This window comes from Sciurus carolinensis, chromosome 14 (assembly GCF_902686445.1).
Source record: "Sciurus carolinensis chromosome 14, mSciCar1.2, whole genome shotgun sequence".
Classification (NCBI taxonomy): Eukaryota; Metazoa; Chordata; class Mammalia; order Rodentia; family Sciuridae; genus Sciurus; species Sciurus carolinensis.
Window position 1 is genome coordinate 50,654,383 of NC_062226.1, and position 13,318 is coordinate 50,667,700.

The following is a 13,318-nucleotide window of genomic DNA, read 5'->3' on the forward strand; positions in this document are numbered from 1 at the left end:
TCTGTTCTACCCTAGAATAAAATTAGTTATGGCTTCATGGTTTTTTCCCTCACATCTAATACTGGATAACGTCTTAAATTTTCTGGGCACCTGATTTATTACATGGTCTTATTTATGTTAACACATGCTGGTATTTTGCCAGGAATTTCTTAAAAATTAAAATAAAAATTGGCTGTTGCAACAAGACCTTCTGTCCAAGATCAATATGAAGATCAGAGATAGGACATTACACCATGGAACTGAAATACTTTATAATCTGAACTTGACTGAAATGCTTTCTTGACCTGAAATTGACCTTGAAATAAAAGGAACAGCTAAACCTTAATAGATCAAAAACTACCACACAAAGACTGCATTGCCAAGAACAAGTTAGAACCACAGTGATTTATTAATCTCAACTTTTCAATACATGGATTAACCTAACAAAACATCTGATTTACTAATAGATTTTTCTGTTTCTTTTAGGTGTAATTTTTCTTAGGAAAGAGAAAAACAAAAAAAAAATTCTAAAAAATAGAGATTCTTTAATGAACAGTTTGGGGAATCTATTATGGAAATAGTGTTTAGGCAGAGCTTGCATTCCAGAAACTGAACCAAGTTTTTGTTGCAAATTGTGTGACTGTATAGGACAATGATTATTTTTGAGTGCTGGAAAGCATTCCCCTCTTTTAATAGGGCAAAGCTTATTTGAAATCATATTTGATTTCCTATGGTTCACTGTCATTACTCAGGTCCTTTAAGGTCTATAATGAAAGATCTGCATTCTGATGACAATGAGGAGGAATCAGATGAGGCAGAGGATAATGACAACGACTCAGAAATGGAAAGACCTGTAAATAGAGGAGGCAGCAGAAGTCGCAGGTGAGTGAGTGTCTTAGAAGAAGACGGGTTCTCTGTGATGGAGTCATACCTTTTCACCGGGCTTATTGGTATCATCAGAGCACAGGTGTGAAACACCAGAAATAATAGCAGCAATTGGTCACATTCATTTGAAGCTGGGGCACATTGGCATGCTTACAGTCACCTTTAAGGGAAACTATTTTTCCTTTTTCTCAGGAATAAGGGAATTTTTCCTCTAAAAACTTGATAGGAGAAAATCACATTACAAGTTCTGGATATTTGAAAGTTTATGTCACGTGGCAGGACTGACTGCTGAAATAGTCCATTGTCATGTGAAGAGTCTGTATAGATCTTTTGCTGGCAGTAGTCTCAGAAGGTGAAGAAATGTGTTTGCTGTTTGTAGCTAGAAATACATAATTGGCTGCAGTGAATGATGTGTGTGACCTAATTAAAATTAGGATCACCTGTGTGTTTTCCAGAAAATAAATTCCTTTTAAGTGTGCTGACAATTAGGTTCCTTAAGTAGCTTTAATGCTGTGAGGCATAATTCCACATTATAAGATGGTAATTCACGTCACTTATAATTAATAGTCAACTTGAAATTGCCTTGAGGATTTCATTTCTTTATGAGGAAAACAAATAGGTGTGCTTATTTTAATGTGTTTTGAGCAGAAAAAATATGAATCTACTTGAATTTAAAATCCAATTACATTTATGATATATTGCATTAAGTTTTTTCTCATTATCCACAGCCATGTAGATGGCACTAAAACTCCTAGAAAGAATGCAGTATTAACCCCAACTGGACATGCCAAATGCTCCCTAACTAGCTATTTTTTGGTATTCTTTGGAAAGAGCCTCTGTAGGGGGTATGCCCTGTCAGATCTCTCAATGACTGTACCTTATGGCCCTACTCAATACTGTTTCTTCACCTTTTCTCCCAGATTCACCTGGAGCCTTATGGCCTTGGCCTTTTAAAATAATTCCTTCTAGAAACCTTCCATCTGACAAGAAGAAACAGAAACAGCATAAAGACCTAAAAATGGGCTGACACTTGGAATTAAGAAACTTACTTTGACCAACCAAAATCCTTACCAATGACTATTCTCCAGTTTAGTTGATTAAAGAAAAAGAAAAAAAGCATGACCTATTTAGGAAATTTCCAAGTTGTTTATAAGATCTGGATATTCTGTGATTAGCTGCTGTTCGCATACTTTCTGCCCCATCCCCTGAGTCATTACGAGCTGGATCACACAGGTCTGTGAGTTGTCTGATGTAGATACACGTTGTTGGGGACAGTTTCTTTTCCCCACCTGACATGTGCTCTTAGCACGGCAGTGCCAGTGTAACATTTGATCTGCAGTGCACTTGTGAAGTCTCAACTGTTTAATCAGTTTAAATACTCAGCCCTCCACTTCAGTCGAGAAGCATTTTAAAGCAGGCTTCAGCTGAACACTTCATTAATGTAATTTAGTTAAGAAAAACAAGTTCCATCGGTTTTTGCTAAAAGGATGTCCCAGTGTATCCTTTTCGTTTCCCATCATGTATCCTGTCTGTCTGAATGTATAATAGAGCTAGAATGTGATTGCCTATTCAGAGTGGAAGAAAACCTGATTTCTAAAGCATTTTCTGTTTCTGAGAAGAATATTATATTAGGTTACTATATAACCAGAGAGAGGGAGCAAACACTGAAGGACGCTTTGGAAGGAGGGCACACATTCAGCAGAGTGGAATAAAGAACTGTCTTTCTTCTGACTGGAAGAAAATTCCATTTTATTCTGAAAAGAAAAAAAATAGGGAGGAGGTGGTATTTTTTATTGTCTTTAGCTGTTGAAAGATATCATCTTATTTTTCTAAAGCGGCATCCCAGACACACCATTTCTTTGTGTTGATGGCGTATTTTTCCAAAGTTGCAGTGTTCAGAACTAGAGATATCCTTGAGTCGTGTCACAGCGGAAGTGACTGGTGGTGGGGCTGGCATCACAGGCTTCACTTACAGTACAGCAGAGTGGCTGAGCACTAGCTTTGGGTCACACTGCTTGGGTTTGAGTCCTAGAGCTGCCACTTTTACCTCTGGGACCCTAGCTGAGTGACTCAGTCTAAGTCTCAGTTTACTCACATGTGAAAAAGAGAACTAGCAGGTGAAGCATTTACCACGGTTCCAGATACGAAGTACACGCCAATACTTCAGTGGTTCTGAGTCAAAATGAACTTCCCGATGGTCAGTGTCTGGATTCCTTGCCTTTCATCACAGCTAACACAGATATTTCAAGAACTCCCTGTTTGTAGTCATGCCTCTGATTTTTCTGTATTGCTTTTCAGAGTTAGCTTAAGTGATGGCAGTGATAGTGAAAGCAGCTCTGCTTCTTCGCCCCTACATCATGAACCTCCACCACCATTATTAAAAACCAACAACAACCAGGTAAGATGTGGGGTTCACACTTTCCAAGACTCTGCAGAACTAGATGTCATCACTTCTACCCATTACACACCCTTTTTACTTCAGGCTTAAACAAAGTCCCTTTTAATGCCAAAGAGATGGGAATCCCCAAGTTGAAGAATAAACACAGGGCACAGGGACTTCTGATATCATGAGAGGATAGGTCTGAGGGATGGGTTCAAAAGTAGGTGAGGAAGAGATTGTAACCCATGTTGTTACCCAGTCACTCCTCATTTTTATACATGTTTCCTCTTAGCAGTGAGTAGGCATCTTAATTAGAAAGAATATCTAGTATAAAGGCAGATTCTTTGCTTTGCCATTGGTAACTTGCTGGTGGGAAATTAATTTTTCTGACCCCCAGTTTCTTCATCTGTGAATGATGTTAACACCTACCTTGCAGGTTATTGGAAGGGTGCACAGTGCCTCCTAGGCACTGGGTAGTTGATGGGAGATGTTTATTATTTTAGGTTTTTGTCTCAGGTTTCATCCAAGAAAAGATGATCCTCACTTGAGATTGTGAGGAATAATTAAACACAAAGAAAACTGTGGTCACGATAATGAATTGAACTTAAGGAAAGCTTATAAATTTGACAGCTCAGAACATATGAAGACTATAATGAAGAGCCCTTGTTCAACAAATGAATAAAATAGGAATATTTTCATCACTTACTAAAATAAACTGTTTTCAGGTATCATGAATATTGTAAAAAGCCTCATTGTACATTGAATTGATACTCATTACTGTATTATTATCTTATTCTTATCTTATTCTTATCTTCTTGTTTATTATCTTCTTGTTATTCTTATCTTCTTGTTTAGACAGATTTCCTGTGACCTTTAAAGTTACCAAACGAATATTAACTTGAAAATTAAAGAACTGCATCTTCCCACAACTGTTGTTTCATACGTATTCTCGGTTCCAAATTGTCTTGCTCTTGAGCCTGTGATCTTTGTTTTGGTTGGAAAATGCTATTTTATTGCTGGAGACATTTTCTTTTGCCATTTTGTGTAAAGTGTAAGCAAAGATCTCTTAGAATTTTAAATTCATTAATAAGATTTGTCTGCAGCTTAAATGCTTCATTGTGAAGTAGGAAGGACACCAGTGCTCTTCGCCACACCGACTAACCTGGAACGGTCAGCTGCAGTTTCTTTGTGCCCTGCACACAGTGAAAGCTCAATCTTATCATTGTATTCCACATTCTGTTGTCCGACTCTTCTCGTCTGGGTGCCGACCCATGCCCAGGGGCCAGCTTTCTCTTGCCTCTGACACAGCTGCCCACCACCACCAGTCAAGTATTTTAAATGGAGAAAGTAAAAAGAGAAGGGACAGAAATATGGCCAGTCATACTGTTGGGGGGAACACTGGGCTGACTGACTAGATAATTGGGGATCCTTCTTCAAACTTTTGGTTCAGGAAGAACTAGCCAAAGAGAAGAGTTTGGACCTTAGTTATACTTTATATCTGATTTAAACCTAGTTAGACCTGACTTCTGCTTCCAGTGGACAGTGTGTGAGAACTAGGATGCTCTCGGTGGCAGCACCAGGGGTTAAGGGCATGAGGGTGTGCTTTGTGCCCTCGTCAGTCTCCTTTAGCATCCCTCCCTGTCATTGTGAAAACAGGACTTGCTGAGTGAGTGCAGCTTCTACAACTCTTGTCTTGCCCTTCACACCCTTCCTGAAAGATGTCGATTCTTTGTTGAACTACTTTTTTTTCTCCGCTACCTAGCAAAACAAAGCCAGAAATGAACAGTACCATCTATCTAGACAGAGTAAAAAATACTTTAAGTAATTAAGTAGCATTCCATTGTTTCCTTGGCATTATTCCACAAATGTAGCTTCACACATGCAAATCATCAATCTGCCAATAGTGCTCATTTATAGGTCACTTTCTCCCTGTACCTTTATGACATCATAAGAAAGCCCATGGTACGTTCACCTTCAGCTGGTCTGGAGAAGGACGTACATGTACCACAGGAGTGTTACCTCCTTGGGTCTTTGACTGGGAGCTGAGAGAGAAAGAAAAGATTTCTAAAACTTTGTCCAGACCAATTTCTTAATTCCTGAAGTCATCTGCACTGGTTCAGGTCACGTGATGCCGTCCCTTTAAGTCAGTGTTTGTGGAGTTTAAAAAAAAAAAAAAAAGAATGTCTTAGTTCTCCTTGCTGATGGAGACAGTAAAAATTTCAAAAAACCTAAAAGTCACTTAAATTACCGTCTGGAATGTTTTTTTTTTTTTGGCTTATATTTGAAGGTGTGTGAGAGAAAGCGTGCACACATTCACAGGTGCCAGGTGGTGAAGAGGGTGTCTGAAATCGCACATCAAATAAAAAGGAGGAGAACTTACTGGGAAACCTAATTCTGAAGTGGGAAGACTCTGGGATTCCTTCTTCCTTACCTTTTGGCTGTTCTTTACCTACAGTTGATAATTATTTTGCAAGTTCCCATAAAGCAATGGGCAAAACCGAATTGCCTGTTACCTTTTTTCAAATCTTCCAGGGACTCAGGAAGAGGAAATGTGCTAATTGATTCTAACACTATCAGACTAACTCCTGAAAAAACGTTGAGAGAGAGCTGGAGCCCCAAGTTAACAAAGCAAGTGATTAGCCTGAATGTTGTTAGGAGTTACTAATGATCATTAAACATGAAAAATCTATCAGTAGAGAATCCATCCTCTGAATAATTGAGTTGTCATTCCAAGCAAAGGGATTCAGAAAAATATCACATTGAAAATTTGATTCTCAAGCCATATCTTCAGGGTAAGGACAAAAGTGCTACTAATCATAATTAGGCTCTCTGAGATTGTCATATCTACCCTTGGTTTATTTCAGCAGTCTGGGTGGCTGTGTTTTCCTCAGTACAGTTAAATGGGGAATAATGAGTGTTGTGCCAATTTAACCAGAGATGACTTTTTCCACCCCAAACCTCCCTCGTGTGAATTTCAAACCAAAACAAAATGCCAGATCTTTTTTAGTTCAGAGTGTGGCAGGAAGGGAAGAGGTGAAGGGACTTGAAGGAAGGAAGTGATCCATTGGACCTGAGCTAATATTCAGAATATCATAAATCACCTTTCAGCCTCCCAGGCATGCTGAATGAAATTAAAAGAGAGCCTATCCAGTTAAACTGGTTTGAAATAAGCCTCTGGAAGACAAGGTGTTGTGCTTTTATATTCTGGAGTCGTTTCCCTAAAGATAAGAAATGATCATAAATAAAACAATTGTCTTCAGCATGGCTCAACTCTCTCAGAATGTAGTTTTGACAAAGCTGTTTATTTTGGAGCAGGGAGAGATCAAAGAAGGAAGATTAACTGAGCCCTCTCTGGGCAGCCACTCAGTAACTTGAGGCGGGTCACTGACACCCAGAGCTTTTGTTCCTGCCACTGCAGCCTCCAGAAGAAAGAAACTAGGATTTCAATGTATTTTGGCCTTCTGAGCTGTAGCACTTACGGAATGCGTGGGGTGGGACTTAAGCGCCTAAATGTTCTGTTTTCTGCTTTGAAGAGAATGTGGCAGGACCCTCTAAACCTAGTTAGCAGAGTTTTATTGCAAAAATAGTGTCCACAGCCACTCTGACACCCAGAGTGCATCAAGTGGGGGATGAGACCGTGGGAGGAACGGGATGTGATGGGAAGGAAATTAAGTTCTCTGGTGCACAAGGCACAGCAGAGCTGTTTTTTTCCTCTTGCCTGAAATCTCTGAGGATTGTCTCTGCAAGGCCCAGCCTGGTGTCTGAGTTGGCTAGGACTGCCATCTACTGACCTACTTACTCCTGGGTCTCGAAGCTGATTTTCCCCTGGAGGTCTCATTTCCAGCAACAGAGAGGAGGAAATTCTGAATGCTGTGGAATGTTTGGTTTCCTTCACAGGGAGCACGCTACAAAAATGATCGCCTTGCCTGTTACTCAGTAGTTTCCTTTTGCCAAAGTATTGTATTCTAAGTTAGCCTGATCAGGTGGGTCATTTGGTTATCTCAGTTTTAAAAACAAAGAAATAAGTGTGACTCTTAGGAAAGACTGGTAGCATACTTCTTAACCCCATACTTCATTCAAAGAGTAATAATCCCATTTAGGACTACTTGATCTTTCCCAGAAGGTTGTGGTTGGTCCTAACTTTAACAATTAAAATGCTTATTAATAGTATAAAATTTTAAACCCACACCAGAATCTGGGTGTTATCTCATTCCACTCCTCATTTTGTCTTTTGGGGCCCCAAAATGTTAAATGATAAGGCTGGGGCCTGAATTTAGTCTTCTGAGCCCAATCTCCTGGTCTTGCCACTGCAAATTAAGAGTGGTTTGATTCTTAAATTTTTCTTTGTGCTATGGAATATGTCAGACTAAGAACAAAATCATGACCCAGTTAGGGCAGGGGATAGTGAAGGGAAAAGTGGTAGGAATATGAAACTCCTTAGGAAGTCCTTGTCTTGATGTTTCCTCCTTAATATTAGTCTCTGGTTATAACAGCTCACTTGGAAATAAGGTTATAATGAAAAAGACAAATTGCTTTGCTTCTTATGTCTGTAAGCATTTCTTGCCATTTATAAATTTAGGGGTTTTCAGCCTTTTCAAACCAGTGCAATTTAGAACTTATTTCCCTCAGAATTTTGAAGACCCTATTAAATCAGCTGCATTTATTAAATAATAATAATCTCCTTTTTATTAGTTACAAATATAACTCCCTACCAAATCTTCTGAACAGCATGCGGAACTATTGTTAATAACCAAGTTGCAGTGGATCCAGATAAAAGGAAAGGTGCCTGGCATCGAACTATGTGTTGTCACACAGTTTCCTGAAGCACAGGAGATAGTCCTGTTTCTGAGGTTGCAGGATCCTGGGCTGGAGCGTGGGTATAACTGGTGGCTACCTTCCTTCCCAAAGGAAGCCTCAGTGTCAGCTTAGGGAATATGAGAAACTTGAGACTCTGAAAGGCAGGTACTGCAGAGGGCATCTGAGGGTTTGTTTTTTATCATCCCCAGCCTACTGAGCATTGGTAGTCATGCTGAAACAGCAGAACGAAGAAGAAAATAATTCTTGCCAGAGGGGACCGTAATCTCAGAATAACTCAGCTGCTGTACATATGCGTGAGAGTGTTGTCACAAAAGAGAAGCAGCCTTGGAAGCTTAGATCAATTTCCTTATCATCAACTTTTTTTAAGTTTTGTTGCTCTGACTCAGCATTTCAGATACAAGTAATTTATTTTCCAAGCAAAAGTAAGATTGGAATAGAAGGGAAACTTTGGTAGGGAAATGCCATTTGGAAAACATTGTTATTGTCCAATATTTCATGCAGTGAGTACCTTTGTTTATGTGTGAGGTTAGCTAGCAGGTGCTTGATATGAAATTTAACACAATGTTCACTTTGATCCCTAGATTCTTGAAGTGAAGAGTCCAATAAAGCAAGGCAAATCGGATAAGCAGATAAAGAATGGTGAATGTGACAAGGTAGGTTTCTGGCCCATTAGTGTGAGTGCTGTGGTCTTCGTGTCCTCTGGTTTCCCTTGATCATCCTTGCTAGCTCTCCTTCCATTTTCTTTAGAAATGCCCACTATTTCCACGTAATCAGCGCTTCATCCCTGTGCTTTGTAATTTATTTTCCATGTCTTGCTCATATCTTCATTATTAAGCTTGACCATATGCTGCCGTTTGACATGGGCCTACATTGCCAAGGGGTTTTGAGCACATTGAATTGGGAGATCAGAAGATTGTGAGATGTAAGTGGGCAAGATCTGTGATCCCAGTGCAGGGTGCTTTCCCAGTGTGTGCCTCTTACATCTGCAATCTGACTGCAAGAACTGGTGGTGCTTAAGTCACCTGGAAAAGGCAGGGCCCTAATGTGTTGCAGGGGCAGGAAGACCTCCCTAATGCTTTGTAAATCTTGCCTTTGCCCTTACTGAAAATAGCCCTGGGGGTATCCATACAGTCAACTAACAAAGACTCATGAGTCTGAGCATATGCAAAGAGAGGTACCCCTCTGCACTTTTAGGGGAGCTCTTCATAAAACAGATGCTAATTGGGATGGTGATCTGCTTCTTAATAAGATAATATTTTGTTCTTTGGTCACTTGCTGTCATTGTTTACCTGCAATGTTTGGTACTACTGGGAGTCTTGTTTTTTTTTTTTTTTTTTTGATATTAAGAGTTTGCCATTATCTAACTGGTAATGTCCACTGCTACTCCCATGTTCAAACGTAAGCTTTTTTCCTGAGATTAAAGAATAAAAAAATGAAAACCTGTGATAACATGTTAAAACTCAAAATTTACTATTAAATTTCCCCTAATCTTTATAGAGACTCTGTTGGAGAAAGGTGAGTATGCTCAACGGAAATTTTGTTGAGAGCAAACAGGTGAGAATTCCCTCCTCCCCCATTGTAATGCAGGCTTGGTAAAGGTGAAAGTCAGCCAGGACAGACCTGATCAGCAAAGTCCCTGGGACACAGAGTTCAGGTAGCTGTGTAGAGTGGTAGGATGAGGAGGGTCCAGCTGTGCTTGAGTGCTTACTTATTTTACAGCTGCTTCTTAGAGTGCCCTTCTCTTCCAGGCATACCTGGACGAGCTGGTGGAGCTTCACAGAAGGTTGATGACGCTGAGGGAAAGACACATTCTGCAACAGGTGAGAGATGCCTCTCAGCACAGCCCTTCTGGCAGGCCTCAGGCACTACTTTCATCCTGGGCTGGTATGGTAGGTAGCACTTGGAGCCACAGCAGCACCATGTGATTGGAATGGGGTCCTACCACCTACTGAAGTATTTGGGGGAGCTTTCTGATTTTTGAGCCCCCTAGAAGTCCGCTTCAAACTCCATGGTGATTCTCTCCCTCCGCAGTGACTGATGTTATAATGTGGGCTAAGGGAGGAGACAGTAGGAATGTAGGAGCCATTGGGATCAGGCTTCTGGTTTCATGAGAAAACAGTGATAAGGATTTTGAGTCAAGTGTTATAAACATTTGTGATTCAATTTAGTAACCTTTTGCCAATTCTGTTCTAAGGAAAATAAATATTTTCTTCATTTCCCTTATCTTGTTAAGCGTACATTCTATTATTATGAACTCAACTGTGAAATGCTTGTAGGGTGAGGAAACTTCTATTAATACAATGCGATGTTTTGAGAAGATAAGAAGAGTGGTTTTTAGTTTTTGTACAGTTAGAGCACATGCCTTTATTGTATTAACAGTGGCTATTGATAACATAATTTTTCTTTAACACCCAAGAAGTCTGTGTGTTCCAAATTCCAGGGTGGGTTTGTAGATGGTTTTACTTAAAAACTTTTTTCTTTTTTACTACTTTCAAAAGACTGGAAATTAGTACTTAATCTGCCCCAGCTGTTTGTGAATTATTTTGTAAATGTTTAATGGTTGATGGTCACATTTATATTCTGTGTACATTTTTGCTTAAATCTATAAATATACATACTCAAACTTGCCAAGTTTCATGATTGGTCTGATAAACTTTTAACCCTTCTAAAGTTTTAGATTTGAACAAAAGACTTTGACTCCAGAACTATGATTCTTATTTATGGCTAAGTTACATGTCTTTCTCTTTTTAAAGTGAGTACAGGGGTTGGAGGAGCAGAATTTGAGTGGCTTAACCCAAGTCACATCTAGTACTTTGAAGGTACATTCCTTCCTTGGCATCCAGAGAGCATCAGTTCCAGGTCCCCATTGGATACCAAATTCTGTGATGCTCAACTCTCTCATGTAAGATGGCATAGTATTTGCATATGACCCATGCACATCCTTCTCCATTCTTTAAATCATCTCTAGGTCACTCGTAATACCTAATATAATGTAAATGCTTTGTACGTCACTGCTATACTATATTGTTTAGGGAATAATGACAAGGAAAAAAAATTTGTACACGTTCAGCATAGACAGTATTTTCCCCCCAAATATTTTCAATCCATGGTTTGTTGAAACTGAGGATGCAGAACCCACAGAGAGAGGACCAAGTGTGTTTTCCTTTAATTTTCTCCTATAGAAGAGAAAATTGTCTTGCCCACCATTTGCCAGTTTTTTGGAATTAGTTGACTAATGCTGACAGTAAATCTATTAACTGATCTCCTGATCCCTTCCCAGACACCAACTCTGAACCACTATGGAAGAATTGTCCAAGAAAGCTGTTAAGGCCCAAACTGGGCCTAAATTGTGAATCTCACAGGAAAGTGAGACAGATGTTTGGGTAAGGTGGGGACATCTTCACAGAGAAAGCATAGACAATGAATCAGGGACAGTACGCCACTGGGCAGAGTCTTACCTTGTGGTGTCATTGGCATTTCTAATCTAATGTTGTCCTTTATTTTGACCTTTGAGAGAATTGTGAGGGAAGGAAGCTTAGTAGAATTCCATCCAAGTGGATTATTTTAGTATTCTGCAGGGAGAGAGTAATATCTATGAATTTTTAACCTGGCAAAAAAGGCACCCCAGGGCACACAGCCTCTCACCCTAATTGCATTCCCAGGCCGGTTGAAAGCTCTCAGTCTTTGGCCTTTTGCCTTGTAATGCAGCTGAGGCTTGTGATTATGATACCATGATGCATGTCCTGTCACGGTTTACTGCTTAATTAATTCCTATTGTAAAACATAGCACTATTGAGGACAAATGTTATTCTCCACCTTGAGGGCTGCTCATCTCGTGGAATGCGTTCCACAAAATCTACGTGTTCTCTCTACCATGCAGACTTGAACACCTGCAGCTGAATTTCTGTGGGCCCAAGATGATACCCTGAGTTCTTTCCTGTTCAGTGCATCCCTATCAAAAAATCTGGTCTGACAATTTTATTTGGCTCACAAAAAGTGGTTAATAGCGTGTTTTACTCTGGGGACCTGCTATCCTGGCGCTCAGTATTTAGTTTAATGAACAGAATGCATGGGATCAAGGGAGGCTGTGTGCCTAAGCCACTTTTCCATAGTGTAAATATACAGTAGAGTGGACACAAAGAAAAGAAGTGAGCACCTAGGACTGATTAATAATTTGATTCTTCTTTAAACCATGTGTTTCACATTTATTTATAAAGTGAGGTGAAACATCTTTAACCTCCCTAGCAGTTCAGCTGTAACGTTGATTTGTATCCTTGCCTGGAATAAAAAAAAAAAAAAAAAAATCTGACAAAAATCCAGAACTTCCTTAGAGGAGAGTATATCAATTTAGATACCAGCTATCATTCTTTTAGAACCTCCTTCAGGGATTGAGGAATGAGTGGCGTAAGGAGTATTCCTCCTAACGACACGGGGAACCCTCCCTGAGAAGTGTTCTGCTGCAAATGATTTCCTCCAGCCTGGGAAATTACTTGTCATATCTTGGTTTCCTTTGTGTTTTGGAGCCCAGTAGCCTGCATCCTAGCCCAGGGGAGGCACACATTTTCATGTGGAAGACAAGGCTTCCCAGTCTGGAGTAGAGGCTATTTTATCAGGGCACAGGCTCCACTTGAGGCAGAATCAGTTAAAGCAAAGCTTGTTCAAGACTTCCTCCCCAGGGAAGTGACTTCGGATGGGAAGAGCCCTGGTATTTGAAAATATAGGATGACCAAAAGTAATGCATCTGTCCCTTCTCCTCTAAGATCATGTGTAAATGAATGTATCTACCTTTTTATAATTAAAAAACCAGGGTTATGGGAGGGATTTATAGACTTAACAAGTAGATCTTACCCTGCTTGAAACAAAACAACCAACAGCCTGTGTGGTACCCCCTAAAAGGCTGATGTGGCAGGAAATCATCCATCACAAATGTTTTCACAACAGCCATCATCTGAAGAATGAGTTAAGCAGTTTACACACTTCCTTTTCCACTACCCATGTGTACCCTGTGCCCTTGAATGCTTTTATCTGCAGTTAGTCTGTCTTCCACTATTCTCCTAGAGGGGCATTATGATTGCATTTTGATGTAGCATAGTGACACCAAGGTAAAGCCACACTACATCCCAGAGAGGGTATTCCTACAAAAAGTATGGAGCCCTTTGGGAACTAGTGGGATGTTTTCAGGCTTTGTGGCCGGTGTCACTGGAATAAAGCATGTTACCATGATGTTTCTGATGTTCTAGCTATCAGGATTCCTGG

The 13,318-nt window shown here is 40.0% G+C and overlaps 1 protein-coding gene across 5 annotated transcripts in view; it reads left to right on the forward strand.

Moving 5' to 3' along the window:
- Mllt3 (MLLT3 super elongation complex subunit) overlaps nt 1–13,318 on the forward strand; it is a 256,118-nt gene that overhangs the window by 237,532 nt on the left and 5,268 nt on the right. For 2 of the 5 annotated variants that reach the window (XM_047524429.1, XM_047524430.1), the window contains exons 7-11: nt 732–861; nt 3,163–3,262; nt 8,644–8,715; nt 9,560–9,577; nt 9,811–9,882. In XM_047524429.1, the coding sequence (XP_047380385.1) occupies nt 732–861; nt 3,163–3,262; nt 8,644–8,715; nt 9,560–9,577; nt 9,811–9,882 (392 nt within the window). The remainder of the gene's footprint in view (nt 1–731; nt 862–3,162; nt 3,263–8,643; nt 8,716–9,559; nt 9,578–9,810; nt 9,883–13,318) is intronic. The other 3 variants (XM_047524431.1, XM_047524432.1, XM_047524433.1) reach the window with 3 other exon arrangements.